We start from the raw sequence: 15,819 nt of genomic DNA on the forward strand, positions 1-15,819 counted from the left end.
TTATCTATGAAATTCAAGATAGTAAATATGACTTGTCTCTTAGTGGGAATGCACCAGTATGCAGAAGTGTAACACTAGAAGACTCTTCATAAGGTTCTAAGTTATGTAGATCTTCGGATTAGTCCTACAAAGTAGAGCTAATTAGAAGAAACATTATTGTAGGTTATTTTTGATAAAATTTATGTACATCTCATGGATGTTGTTCATTTAGGCATTGTCTATATGAGCATTTTGTCCAATCAAGATACATTATTTATGATATGGGTGTATGGCTAGTTTTACAAAAGATACAAACCATGAGTTTCTTGCAACTTCATATATTGTTGACGGTAGTTCATAATAGTATAATCCATAGTGCATCACCTTCCTTGCTAGTGGAATGACCAGTCATTGGAATTAGATTCCAAGACATTTGTTGCTACTGCATAAGTGTTATAAACTAAACAAGACCTAATGAGGTGCATGTCTTAAGGGCTGTCAATTATAATATAATATCTCTAAGCTACTATATATTAATATGTATTCCTAATCTTGAGGAGATTTTGCACTCATGATTATATTATTAACTGATGTGTGAGATTCAAAAGTAATGGTATATATCTTCCATTAAGTCGTGTCTATGTGCTAATTGATGTCTATTTAGTTTAGGCAATCAATAATTTGAAAGGTAGTGATGTATATCATAATGTCTCAGTTATGGAGACAATTATATCTTCTTTAGTAATTCTAATCATATCAAATCTATGACTCTGGTGTTTCCATTAAATTGAAATTCGATAGTTATTTTGATGGATATAAACATATCAAATGGTAAAAAAAATATGGATTTGAAACTCAAGGTATTAAGGTGTGATTAACTTGAAAGGTAGATAATTACATTCTGTTTGGATTATAGACATCAACTCATGGGGAACAACAAACAATGATACAGTAGGGCTCAGATAAGCACTAGTTATTTGCTTCACTTTAATTATCATAGAATAGCGAGGTGCAATTAATCATCTACGGTAAAATTTATGGAAGATAATTTATTTTTTGGGGCTTGTTGGTCCCTATTCGAGCCATTAATCCATTTCTACATTATGTTATACTACGCACTACAAAGATGAGGGTACAACATGAGGGTATAGGCTATGACTTGTTCATTAATGATAAGATCATAATTTTGTTCATTAATGGCAAGATTATGATTTTGTCAAATTTAGCTAGTCTCTTTATAAGCATTTCTATGCTTGATGTTTGACATACAAAATCACAACGTGGAAGCCTAGGAGCCACTACTCTCTCTCCCTCTCCCTCTCCCTCTCATTCTCTTTTTTGCTGGTTTGGTTGCCCAGACAAACTTGCATTAATAGTGTGGCTTACTACTGTTGTGGAGAATCCTTGGTGTTTGAAGCAAGAAACATAAGGATTCAACCTAACATCAAAGATTTTGATTTGGTAAATTTTAAAAACCTAACTATCTATGAGCATGTTTATCATTATTCTTGTCCTCCATTGTTATCAATCTTAAGCAAATTCACATTCTTCATTGTTGCTTTAAGATTGAAGGGGCATCTTTCATGTGTGCTCCATTAGACCTTGATGAACTTGCTTTTAAGGAAGCATTAACTTCACTTAGTTCAACTAAATGGCTGGCTGGTATGAGATGGGTGAGTTGGAACCAAGTGTGGGAATTACTTGATCTTCTACCTTAGTGCAAGACTATTGGAAACAAGTGCATCTTAAAAATTAAGCACAAGGTCGATGGACTGATTGAGAAATACAAGTCCTGTCTCTAGTGAAAGGATATACCTAAAGAGAGAGTATAGACTATGATGACATATCCTCCTTGGCGGTGAGGTTTGCCTTAATTTGCCTCATTCTAATTATATTCACGTATTTAGATTTGGAACTCTTTCAAACGAATGTGAAGGCTATATTTCTCAATTGAGAACTAGACAAAAACTATTGGTTTTGAGGCCAAGGGATAAGAACACAAAGTATGTTGTGTTAAGCGTTCCCTTTATAGCTTAAAATAATAGTATAAACAATCATCCTTCAAATTTCACCAAGCTATTGTTTCTATTGGATTTAAAATGTTGGAGGAGACCATTGTATGTATGTCAAATGATTAGGAAGAGTTTTCTTGATTCTATCTTTATACATCAATGATATAGTGTTAATCAGGAATGATTTGAAAATGATTGTAGCCATTAAATGGTGGTTGTCCTATACTTCTTATATGAAGGACACAAGTGAGGAAAATTATATGCTAAGAGAATTCTAGAACTATTCAAGATGTGAAATTCTAAACCTAATAATACTCTAATCAAGAAGAGTTATACCTTGAATCTTGATCAGTGTCATAGGAATGATAAAGAGAAGAAATGACACGAGTCCCCCATGTAACTGCAATTGGAAGTTTGATGTATGCTATGTTGTATACTTGACTAGATGTTTGCTTTGCAATAGGATGAATAAGACATTTCTAGAGTAAACCAGGACTTATTCATTAGAGAGCAGTTTAAAGGATTTTCCATTACCTACAAAGGACCATAGCTATCATTATTTACTATCAAGATGGAGATGATGCATATTAGGTTAATGATAAATATAGGTGTAAATACACTAGAAGTTATATTTTCTTGCTTAGTAAGCTGCTATTTCCAAGTACAGGAAGTAGCAATCTTACATCTCAATATCTATAATGGAGTCGGTGCATGTTGCTTGCTTATAAATGGTAGAGGAGGATATTTGATTGAGAAGATTTTTCAGCACCTATGTTTCATGGCTCTTGCTAATGAAGTTGATACTATTTAAAGTAACAATATGCCTGCTTTGGCAGATCCTAAGTAACATAATGGAACCAAACATATTGGCATTCAACTCCATAGCATTTGAAACATTATAACACAAGGGAAGTTGATATGGTAGTTTTTCCTCCTACTAAAGGCACTGCTAGAGATATTAGTCAAACTCATGTTAAGAGTTACGGGATTTTGTAGACATTGATGCATATCTCAAATACCTTATGTATTGACAGTTTGCATGATTACAAGTATATTATGCTTTTATTCATTATGAGTATGTTTTCCTTCTACATAGCATAATAGATACTACAATCTAGCATACATTTTGAGAGTCACCAAACTTAGATTAAATCACACACATTGCGAGTAGGCTGAGATGATGTTTATGATGGTTTTTAGAGAGCGACTAAGAACTTAAATACTTAATCGCTTTCCTAACATGTTCCACTAGACTGAATTTATTATGACCCTTGGCTAACATGTTAAGATAGCAATATCTAGTACACAATGTTGTAAATTACATTTAATTACATTAATGCAAATGTAATACCAAGTCATCTACTTCACAAAATGGAATATTGCAATAATGTATAAATGATCTAGTTTTACAAAAGAAATTACTAGGAATGGAACTAAATTTAGAAGACAAACAATTCATTTTTCATACCCAGTGGATCACAATGTATGCTTGAAGTTGCAATTTCAGAAATTCAATACTAATTGATCCATTGCCACTTTAATTTAGCTACGAAACAATGGTATTGGATTTGAAAAACTTCAAAAATGGGTTTGTAGTTCATAAGCTATTGTGTAATTCCAAGCTGCAGGAAAAAAATTTAAAACAGAACAAAAGCTCTCCACAGGCTAAGTCCAAAATGTGGGTCAGAAATCAAAAGGAGACAGATGAAAAAACAAAAAAACACTAACATGATGCAAGTACTGCAGGATCCAGATCCTCCCTTCCATAAAAGACTTAACTAGTTATCAGAGAGAGCATCAGTGTTGTAACTTTCTTGAAAAAACCAATAAGGCGAAGATGAAGGAGACCCACCAACAAACTGGCTGCCAGGAAACCTGCAACTCCCAAGCCAATGGCCTTCCATGGAAATGGCAATGCACATGTTGGAAAAGAGATTAACGCTGTAAATGGAGTTACTGCAGCCTCCCCATTTGTCTGGATTGCCTACCACACCGCACTTCACGTCACTCAAGAACATTACTTTGTCTTCTAAGCTCTCCATCTTAACCCATTCCTTCATCTTGAAATCTAGCTTGAAAACTTGAGGTTCTTCATGGGGAATAAGATTCACCATCAAAAGCTCTTCCTCTGATGCCACCAAATGCAGAGTAGGGCACAAAAAACCAAATTTCCGTCCAAGTCCCATATGGTCCAAATATGGCACTCGTCTGAATGCCACTGGTGTCAAAGGAAAATTCAAGTTTGGATTCACTTCCCAAACTTTACCTTGACTGGTTAGGGCATATATCTTCTTCTTGAAAATAGTTAAATCCAAGTAGACCCAGGATTTGCTGGGCACTGGGAGGACAATCCAATTGACATAACCTGGATGGCAGAACAGTAAATTTTCATAATCGGCAGAAAGAGCCACAATAGAAGAATCTGAAGGCACCACTGAAGAAGTGATGATAGCATGACGAATGCGTTCAGGTGGGGCAGGGAACTGTAGTTCATGTCTTGTAAAAGGATTCACAAGCCAAAGTCCATTTTGAGCATTTCTATCTTCCATCATCAAATAGCCGCAACAGAACCCACAACAGAATTTGTCTGCATGGTTTGGGAACTCTGTCTTGTATTTTCTTCCTTCAAATATGTCATAGAAGAATAATCTTCCTCGGACATGTGCAGAGAGAGCAACTAAAAATGGTGGTTGGGATGCTATTTTATCTTTCTTGCATGGCAATGCAGATGCCCTCCATGATCTACAGACACCACTAAATGACAGGTGGTCCATCATATGTAATTGCCTTGATATCACATCAAGCAAATCACTAGGGAGCTCTGACCATGGTCTCCAACTGCAGTCGGTATTTATTTTCTTGCAGTTGGCCTTATTAGTGTCTCTTTCACTGTTCTGTCTCAGCATCATGCCTGCTTACAAGAACAACAAGGAGTTATGGTGCAATATTTATAAAAAAAAATTCAAAAATTATAGAACCTCCCCATTAGATTGCTAAAATAATAATTGTTTCCTAATCTTCTGTTATACCAATCATGCATCCCTTCCTTTTGCTGTCATGTGATATAAATATCTAGTAAGTCTTCTCTCCAATCTTAATCAATAAATTATTTAGATAATTCTATTCATTTTTACTGAGTGCTTAAAATTCAAAGAAATTAAATCTAAGTTAGAGTTGCACACTGACTAGAAATCAACCAAAAAAAAGGGGCCTGTGTGTTAGATATCAATGCGAGCATTGTCAATATCAGATGAATATTCTGATTTGAACTTTATGCCAGTTTGCTTACTACTCCAAATGGCAGTATAAGCAAGGAGTACAAGGATAAAATCAGTTTTGAATCCTGTTTTGTTTACCATATAAAACTACAAGATGGCAATTTATTATTATTGGAATTTAAATTGTCGTTTTACTAGGAGCTAATACAAGAGGCAAAACAGTAGATATTTTACAAGTTGGAAGGACAAGAAATGACTTGGGATCCAGAGTAAGGTCAGTGTTGTTTTCAAAGGCCTGAGTAGAGCTCTCTGTTTTTGCCCTGAGAACAGTCTATATGGAAAGACACACACTAGCATGAAAAAGAGAACTGATGAGGATGAATCTCTAAGATATATATAAAAAAAAAGGAATTTGTATTAGTTGCAATTAGGATTAGTCTTAGTTGGAATTAAATTAGAATTAGTATTAATTGGAATTAAATTAGGAATAGTATTTGTTGGAGTCAAATTAGGATTAGCTAGTTAGGTTATAATATTATTAGAATTTGAATTATGATAAGTTATCAGAGTCCTAATAGACTTTGGATGTTATAATAAGAATTAAAATCATAATAGGTTATTAGAATCTTAGTTGACTTTGGATTTCTTAGAGAAACCTATAAATAGGCTAATCTATGTAAATCAAATGGATGAATTGATTGATGTTAATAATATTACATTTTTTTCATTGCAATTATTGTCACCTTCAATGGTGAGATTCCATTGATTTTCTTCTAGATGGGACTCCTAGAAGGCCTTAGTGAAACTCTAAGGTTTCCATCTTTTCTTTGTCATTTCTTCTTTCTCTCTATTTTATTTTATTTTATTTTTCTCTACCATAAACTTTATTCCTTATTGCTCTCCTTATATTCTAAAATCAAAACCCTAGCCCACTTACTTTTGAGTGTAAGCAACCATCCTAGGGTTGTCCTATATCAAGAACCCAAGAGCAGAAAGGAGCCAAAGTTAGAAAGAAAGGAAAGGAAGCTGGATTGTATAATTCGAATTACATCAATACTGGCTAAAGCAAGGGAAATGGGATATATTTTTGGACATAATAAATGATTGGTCTTAAATGGCATCTCTAGAGGCATGTTTACTCACTGGTTGGAGAATTTCATAAACTCTTGAGCTCAAAATATTTCTCAAAGGGACACTGGGACTTCTAACCCCAAAGTGATCAAATCCTTAGAATTCAGCAGGCAAAGCTTCTAAAATACAAAATGGGAAGGGGAAGCAGAAGCGAAGCCAACCACCAAGTAGTAATTTCTATGATAAATTTCAGTTATTATTTATATTCATATCTGTTCAACCAAAGAAAAGAATAACAAAAAAGTGAAAGGACTAAATTCATAAACCAGTGCAAGACCCTCCTATGAGTATGAAGTTGAACATCTCTAAGAAGGATTGCTATATCTCTTCACAAACATGACATATATGGCTTTAGCATGTATCTACAAGAGGCATTGTATTACAAGTAACACATGGAAAACCCACTCATAGCTCTATGCTAGGAGAAAAATGTAAAACTTGCATAACTGAAGGGATGGTATATGGACAGAGGAGTCTCAAAATGTCTATGCTAAGACAGAAAGGGGTCAACTCAAGGACCATTCATAAGATGAAAAATGGTGCCACTGGTATCAAGGATGCATCAAATAATGTCTACCAAAATAACAACCATAGACCGTAAGGTTCTAACAGACAATTCACTTTCTATTGGTTATCAATATTTATTGAACTTCAGTTTACTCTAACAGAACACGTGCCAAGTCAAAGACCAGTATAATCGATATAACAAGGAGCATTGGTATTGAACAGACACCCAAGACATTCAGCCTTGGATTTGAGAGTGTTCCACTTGGACTAAGAGAAGTGGAGTATTATTAACACAATGTAATGCCAACAGGTGCAGTTGACAAGAATCCAAGACTTTTGATATATTTTGCATTAGTTATGCAATTATGACAAAATTTACTTACATACGAAAGTAAATTAAGAATATGGATATTTTTGTCCAGAAAATATAGCTAATAAAGAAAATAAAACCATCCAACTGTACCTCTAAAAGTAAAGAATCACATCCTCATTCTGATTTTATTCCTACCTCTTAGTTATTTCAATGTATAATTTGCTCTCTATGCACGTATATTGGTGTAATATGAGTGTAATATTCAATGCAATAGAGGAGTGTTTCCTACCAAGGACATATTCTATTATAGTGCTCTTTCTTTTACTTTTGTAATTACATTTCAGGCCAGGAGCAACCTCAAGCTGAGCTGAAAGCAGAAAAAGCTCAGCCTAGCAGAAAAGCCAGCCAAACTCAGCCTGAACAGGCAAAAAATGAGCTAACGCAACCACTTCGACTCTTAGCATTTGATCACTTGAGAGTCAGATGGGATCAAAGATAAGAATGGTAAACTGCAATCCCATTAATGATCCCCGGAATAAATATATTTGCCACGTTTTACATTAAAATTGAAGCCATGAATTTATTCAAAGCTTATTCAATGAAACAAAGGGCACAAAATATTCTAAAAGGATACAGCCAAGGCAAATACATGACGATATAGAAATATATCATGCATAATAACGTAATTGTCTAGTTTCATTTGAAATTATCAATTTCTTCCTCCCCAATTTAATACCATTAGGACATATATTTCCATAACGTATTATGATCTTGGCTCTTAAAGTACTTTATGGTGTAGAACCGAAGCTTACAGGTTCATTTACCTCCACCATAAAACAAATAATAATTATTCAATCAATAAATGTAATTATTAAAATTTGCAACATGAAACTGATTACAACTTGGATACGTTTAACAAAAAATTATGAATACCAAGCTCCTCTAAGGAAATGGCTCAAGTAATTTCATCAGAAAGAGAACACGAACAATGATAAGCAATTGAATTTCTATCAAGTCTAAAGAATGTAACAACCTTGAAAAACAATTTAAGAAATGTGCATACACAAATCGAATGTCTAAAATTCATCGACTCAACTAAGGGTAGATTAGTTTCCAAAAATCACTTACGTGACGATATACTTGATAATGAAGTCCAATTGCTAACAGAAGTGGCACAATGGTGTTTGCCTATTGTCTCTCTCGCTCTCCCTCCCTCTCCTACTCACAACCACAGTTTTGAGGCGAAAGAAAATTAGGGCACATTTTTCCTTTATTATTTCATATATTTACAAACAAGCACCTGGAGAGTGGTACATTTTTCATAAGACCCTTGAATTATGTGATAATATGGATTTTAGACATTATTTGAAATAAAATTGATATTTGACCAACAATAAGAAAAATCAGCTCCAAATCCTAGAAGCAAGTCATGTTTACCTTGTGGCAAAAAATTACATACATTTTCTACAATTAGAAGTGTTCATTAACATCCAAGCGTATACCCATGTTCAAATTATCTCACCCAACATGTATATAAGAAAAGCACAACTCTGGCTTAGATGCATCCATCCTACTCACATGTACTAACTATCAAAATAAGCAAATCCTTATTTAATTTCAGGTGGCATACTAGATGTTTGGATGTAAAGACCTTCAACAAACTTTCCTTTTAAACTACCTAGAAAAGCACAAGATCTTTAAAAGAAAAAAGAAAAAGAAGTTATGACCTTACGCATAAATCAAAAACCATAAATATCCAAAGGTAACACCTAGTTACATTAAAAATTTAAACCTTTTAAAAAATATTTACTTCAACATAGCAACACTACAACATAAAGAAGAAACTTTATCCTCACTAAAAAAATAGAAATGGAATCTTTAGTGCCTAATAAAAGATGAAAACTTGTAGGTCTCCCACCAAACTATAAATCTTTACATAAATAGGATTTAAATAGATACTTAGAGACATTATACCATACAATTTTATTGTGAAGTATAAGGCACACTATGTGCTTTATTAAAGAATAAAATAGAATGTTGTATATAATTAATATCTGAAGTAACTTCAATAAGAGGCTTAACTGTTAAATAGTAACTACACCTTAGTGATTTAATAAAATAAATGTTAAATTGTGTTTATAAATGGAAATATAATATGAAATTTTGGTTAAACTAAACTCAATGGTCTATGATCCCTATTCAAGAAAGAAAATTTAGGAAATCGATAAAAAAAAATTTATGGAATTAAACAAGTTTTATAATGGAGAAATGCAAGGTAACATTAGAGACAAGTTAATAAAACTACCACACTCATCTTTATGTGAATGTGTATTTTAATGTATTTATATTTATGATCTACTTATATTAGTTTTCTCAAATGTTAGATCCACCAAGTGACTCTTTCATACTCAATATATTGAGTAGAAAGAGAATGCTTGGGATTAAATTGAATGGTAATCTATCATAATATCTTTCTCAATCACTGGCATTATGTCATAAAGTCCCTTAAATTGAAAATTTATGATTTACTTTACATGCACCATCCTGATCTAACTAAAGGATTCTACAAAGATTGTGGAGATGGTATCAAGAAAATATGTTAGTATTATTGCTATTATAAAAATGATATCACGTATATTTAAAGAGGTATTCATCAATTGCCAAGTGGCACCAAGTGGTCAAAGATTGAGGAGAAGAATTACAATCCCATGCTCAAGTTAGGAACCAAGCCTTGAGACTTGGTGTGTTGCTTGATTTGCACAATTATTAGATCTTGAAACAAACACACCAACAACACAAGCTTAGAACAGATTTCTTGGAGCTTCAATGTTGGGAGAGCTAGAGGTCTCCTAAGAGCTGACACCAAAATGTTTCATTGCATACTTCTTGGAGGTTGGGTGCTAAGATAGCTCAAGGTCCTGCAAGAGCTATCATTAAATTGTTCCAGCACATACTCCTTGGAGCTTTGGTGCTGGGAGAGTTCTTAATCCTCCAAGAGTTAAACGGCCAGACTTCCAACTCATACTTCACAGAGCTCAGGTGCTGGAAGCACTCCTGAGAGCTTGAGATTTTCCGAAAATTAAAACCAATTGTAGGTGAGGGACTACTATGGATGATTCTTGAACCCTGCAGGATAAAGATATAATCGTCTAACCCTACGATCAAGTCAACTAACCCCAGCCAAACAATGAGTTTTAAATTTATATACAACAAAAGAAGCTCAACCCAACACAAAATTTGTCTACCCTTCACGATCGCATTTTGGTCCTTGGATATCACCTTAGTTATTAGCCTAAAATCCCTCAAGTCTTCTGTTCCCCCTTTTTTCGGAATCAAAACTAAAAGGTTGCATTCAAGTTCCTAACAAAACAATCATGCTCATGAAACTCCCTGAAAAAACCCATCACCTCATCCTTCACAAACTCCCAAGAAAACTATCAAAAGGCCATAGAAAACTCATCTGGACCTAGTGCTTTATCCCCACTAAAATTCAAGAGAGCACCAAAAATCTCCTTATCTGAAAAAGGTTCTTCCAGCCCTACAACCTTCTGATCCTCTAACCTCTCAAAAGACATCCCACTTACACTGGACCTCTAGTCACCCGTAGTAGTAAGAAGGTTTTGAAAGGTTCTAACCACTTCTTCTTTAATTTCATTTTCCTCTTTGAACCAAGTTCTATTAATTTTAACTATGGCCATCAAGTTCCTCCTTCTATGAGCATTAGCATCATATGGAAAAATCTAGTATTTCTATCCACTTCTTCTAGAAAAAGTGAACAAGATCTCTCCTCTTTATCCCAAAAATCCATTTGGTTCAAAGCCAAAGCCTTCTAGACTACTATCTTACCAAAACTTCCCTGTTCCAGTTTTTCAGGAGAGATTTTAGGGCTTGCAATTTTGCAGCAAAAACAAAACTAGCGGACCTCCTGAAATTGAGCCCTTCCCACCAAGTCTGCAACACATCCTTAAAACCCTCCTCCTTCAACCACATATTTTCAAATCTAAAAGGTGCGGGACCTCTTCTCAGCCCTCCCCCATCAAGTAGAATAGGAAAGTGATCAGATAGACTTTCATCCCCAAAAAGCCAACAATAACTCGATAGTTGGAGCATTTAGGTCAATGCTCTCACAAGAGTATTTTGTGAGTGCCCGAAAGCCTCAGATGGTCTTCTCATATTAGATTTTAATTTCCTTCTAATTTGGGTTCAGATCTTCAATCCTCTTCCAATATCATCTATACACAAGATCTTGAGTTTTGGAGTGTCAATTACCAATACTCTCACCAATGTGTTTCAGTAGGTACAAGAAGGGCTCAAGTGGCCAGTTTCCATTCAAATCCCAATTTCCTTCAGATTTGGGTATGCATCTTTAACCCAGTTCCAACACCAATTACTCAACAAATTCTTTACCTCCAAGATTTTCTTCATCATTTTCTTCTGAAAAATAATTAAACCATCCCTCTTGTTTGTTCACTAAACAAAGTAAAAGCAGATTAACCACCCTTCTCTTATAAAATATCTAATTATTGTAATGGCTTACAACATTGTATTACAATCATGCAATGGTATCTTATGACCCAAGGAGAAGATGCAAAATTGATAGAACAAATTTTTCTTGTTGAGAATATTTTTCCATGTCCTCCCCATTACACTCCCTATTTTATATAGACTACTAAATAGAAATAAAAATTGACTGAAGTAGAAACTAAATAAAATATAAACTAATCCTAAGATCCTTTATTTCCTAAACTAAATAGAAACTAATAAGAAATAGAAACCAAAGATTAAGGGATCCTTTATTCGGGTTGTAACATTCCCTCTCCCATCAAAAGAAGCCTTGTCCTCAAGGCTAAAATTGTGGAAACTTTTGTTGAATCTTGTAAGCATTTTCCCATGTTGCATCTCTTGGAAACAAGTTGAACAACTGCCTTGTTATTCCTTTTTAACTTTATTTTTCTCATCCCCTTAGATAGAGAAAATTTGAATTGTAGATACTTGAGATATATGCATTGAATCCTCTTGAATCCGATCTATTGAGATTAACTTCTTGGGACTTGTAGTTGCACCTCTCAAAACGAATTTCCTTCCATCAACAATAAATTCCATTCCCAATACCATATTGCACCCACCTAAAGGTATGAGCCTCAAATATGCCTAAAATTCCTTCCCTTGCATCCTCCATGTCAATTGCCTACAAATTGCATCACTAGTAATTTTGATTCCGTCTGCCACTGCCACCTTCATGGGGTTGGTAGTTTGTATTGAGCATCTTATTCTTTCGGCCACTACAGGATCAAGGAAATTATGAGTGCTTCCCGAGTCAATTTGTATGGTGACGACCTTCTTCTTGATGTTGCCACGGATTCTTATGGTTTGATGAAATGATGAACCAAATATTGCATTGATTGAAACCACAAGATCATCCTCCTTGATATTATTTTCAGCTTCACAATTGCTTCCACTTTGCTTTCATGACCATCTAGTAGAAAAATTTGCTTCCTTTTATATTTATGACTAGGTTCATACCTTTCATCACAATAATAACAAAGACTTTTATCCCATCTGTCTTGTATCTTTGTGGCTGAAATCCTCTTAATTGGTGGTAATTGGGTATTCTGGTTCATTCTGATTCCCATAGAATTCACTGTACTCTCCTCACTTTCGTTAGAGGCCTTGACTTCCTTAAGAATTGCCTCCATTGTCCCTTCCTGCAACAAGGCTAACCCCATGGTTTGGGCCAGTGTGTTCGATCGAAACATGGTGACTTGATTTTTAATTGCCTCATTCAAGCCACTAATAAAACATTGAACAAAAAATTCCTCTAACAACCCGCTAATTTTGGCCATCAACGTTTCAAATTGCTCTTGGTATGCCATAACCGTAGAAACCTGTTTCAATTTAGTTATTTGCCCAATAGGGCTATCATAAACACTACGGCCAAACCTAGAAACAACATCTATAGAAAACTGTGTCCAATTGATTTCCTTGTTACTAGTCTCGTACCCTTGAAACTACTCCAAGGCCCTTCCTTCTAAATGTAAGGAAGCCAATCTTACCTTCTCTTAGTCCCCGATTCCATTAATTGTAAAAAATTTGTCACATTTGTAAATCCACCCCCTAGGATTCTTACCTTCAAATTTTGGAAAATTGAGTTTGGAAAACCTAGTTTGAAAGGAGTGTGTACTGTGTGAGTGATAGTCTATCTCACTTCTATTCATTGAAGCGGTGTCCCTATTACTTGATTCCTCTATTCTAGAAGTCATAAGTTCGAATTTCAAATTTATTACTACAACCATTCTCGATAGTTTTGATAAAGTAGCTACTTGTTTACTTAATGAATCCTACAATTACGATAAAGTGGTTGCTTGTTTATCCTATGAATCTTGCAACTGCTTGATATTATCTTCAAGTCTTCGTTGAACTTGCGCTCTAGTCCCTTCTACCATGATTGGTGTCAAAGTCCGTGCTCCGATACCAATTCTTATGACCCAAGGAACAGGTGCAAAATTGAGAGAACAAATTTTTCTTATTGAGAATATTTCTCCATTTCCTCCCCATTACACTTTCCTTATTTTATATAGACTACTAAATAGAAATAGAAGTGGAATAAAGTAGAAACTAAATAAAGTAAAAACTAATCATAAGAATCCTTTATTCCATAGACTAAATAGAAACCACTTATGAACTTATCAAATAAATAAATAAAAATAGAAACTAATTATGAATTGAAATTAAATTAAATATAAACTAATGCTAACATCCTTTATTTCTGAAACTAATAAGGAATAGAAACCAAAGATTGAGGGATCCTAGGGATCCTTTATTCAGGTTGTTACATGGTAAGGGTAGAAGTGATCCTGGTCCGCAACACAGGCTGTCTATAACATTTTGAGATTCCTTTAAGGACGCAATTTGAAATCAAAAGTTCGCTGCCCGTGCATGATTTTGTTCCAAAACTGGAAAACCAATAAACACTCTTTGTTCTTGGCGTGATCAATGGTACAGGATGGACAAAAGGAAAAAAGATGAAAAGTAAACAAGAAAAGTGCCATTATCTCGTAAACCTTTCTTCAAACAGGTGGTGAATTTCACATAGCCTTAATTCATCTAGATTTCAGCTAAAAAAGAAACAAGAAATAAAATTAGGAAATACCTGCAGCCGAACCATTCTAAGTACCGCTTCGGATTCCAAACATGGGCATAGATCCGAATTAGATTCATTAACCCGAATCTTGCCACCAGAGCAAGCCTCCCCATCAGATGGCGGTGTACTGTACAAGACAGGAAACCCGGTTTCAATTCCATATAGTTGCATCTTTGCCGCTTCTTCAGCCATGACTTGAGAAGATGCTGCAATTGTGGGTCTGGGTCTGGATCTTTCTCTTGATATCTTAAATTCAATGCTTGGCAAGATGCCAATTCGACTGTCCAACCAGCCGCTAGCAATTTTCAAAGGGTAAAATATCAGTCATAGTAGAGTTGGAGCAGGGAATCTGGATCCATCTTTCTTTGAACTCCGTGATGATTAGAAGTGCTCTAAATATGAACCCCACCCAAGATAAATGAGGGTTTCAAAATACCAGCCATTTGGACAATTGGATGCTTCGAGCTGGAGTAAAATTGAGAATGAGCTGTGTGAGAGAGAGTCTGGTGAAGCAACCCGATCTGAATGTTCATTGATTCCTGGGAAAGGAAACCCATTGTCTACAGCACAAACCAATACTTCAGAAGAAAAGAATATGTCATATATAAGGAAAAAGATTAATAAACTCTCATACTCTTTCCTTAAATTTATCAGAAATAAGATTATTGACCAAAAATTCCGCTTCTTCCTCTGCAAATCATTCCTTCATTGCTCGATTTCTGATTGTTCCACAAATCTTTTCTTTAGTTTTATTAATACTCCCCTCAAGTCAAAGCATCAGTTTTTTTTTATATATATAAGAAAAAATCCATTTAACCAGCTAAAATGTTTTTAATATTTTTAAAAATAATTTTTATATTTATTATCTTATTTTTAATCATTCTATATATCTATATAACTATTTCTTTAAATACTTAAATAGTCTTTAAAAACCAAACGAAAACTATTAAAAAAATATTTTCTAAAAATATCATATTTTTTCCTCATTTTTCTTCTAAGATAATTATATGATGTGGTATTTTTAAAAAAATACTAAGATTGACATCCATTTGGGTTTTTTTGAATTAAAAGATAATTATAATTTTTATAGAAGATACAAGAATTCATAAGAACTTATAATTTTATAGGCTATTTAAAATAAATTGAATTATTAAAAAATATTTGCTATATCAATTTTTTAAATAATTTGAAAAATATATAAGATAAGGATTTGTATAGTTACTGTTTTTTAAACCTGTCATGGGAAACATTTTTTGAGAATAATTTTTTGTGTTATAAAAAAAAATGTTTGGGAATTATATTTTAGAAAACAGTTTTTGTTCTAAAAAAATATTTGGTTGGATTAATAAAAAAAATTTAGAACAAAAAAAAATGTTTGATTTTTTTTTTTAATTGATAAAATGTTTTTTTCAATTAACTCCATATTATAAATATATAAATAATTTTTATATGCACAATTCATATAAATTAACAAAATTATTCCCTTTTAAAATTTTTATACCAGTTATAATTTTCTTA

The 15,819-nt window shown here is 33.8% G+C and overlaps 1 protein-coding gene across 4 annotated transcripts; it reads right to left on the reverse strand.

Annotated features, from left to right (window-relative positions):
* Positions 1-3,532: 3,532 nt before the first annotated feature.
* Positions 3,533-15,302, reverse strand: LOC100854805 (F-box/kelch-repeat protein At1g57790). 4 transcript variants are annotated; one of them, XM_010662492.3, is made up of 3 exons: positions 14,972-15,302; positions 14,311-14,861; positions 3,533-4,902 (listed from the first exon to the last, which is right to left on the reverse strand). In XM_010662492.3, exon 3 carries the CDS (start codon positions 4,898-4,900, stop codon positions 3,770-3,772), a length of 1,131 nt encoding a protein of 376 aa, XP_010660794.1. In that variant the 5' UTR covers positions 4,901-4,902; positions 14,311-14,861; positions 14,972-15,302; the 3' UTR covers positions 3,533-3,769. The 4 variants fall into 4 exon arrangements, with proteins under 4 accessions (XP_010660794.1, XP_010660795.1, XP_019080694.1 ...); XM_010662493.3 differs by having other exon boundaries at positions 14,936-15,082; XM_019225149.2 differs by adding an exon at positions 8,301-8,378 and having other exon boundaries at positions 14,311-15,082.
* Between the last annotated feature and the right edge of the window lie 517 nt (positions 15,303-15,819).

The sequence above is a fragment of the Vitis vinifera genome, chromosome 14 (genome assembly GCF_030704535.1).
Source record: "Vitis vinifera cultivar Pinot Noir 40024 chromosome 14, ASM3070453v1".
Taxonomy (NCBI): Eukaryota; Viridiplantae; Streptophyta; class Magnoliopsida; order Vitales; family Vitaceae; genus Vitis; species Vitis vinifera.

Excerpts from the sequence above, each read along its gene's own strand:
- LOC100854805 (XM_010662492.3), bottom strand. The coding sequence starts at position 4,900 with ATGATGCTGAGACAGAACAGTGAAAGAGACACTAATAAGGCCAACTGC.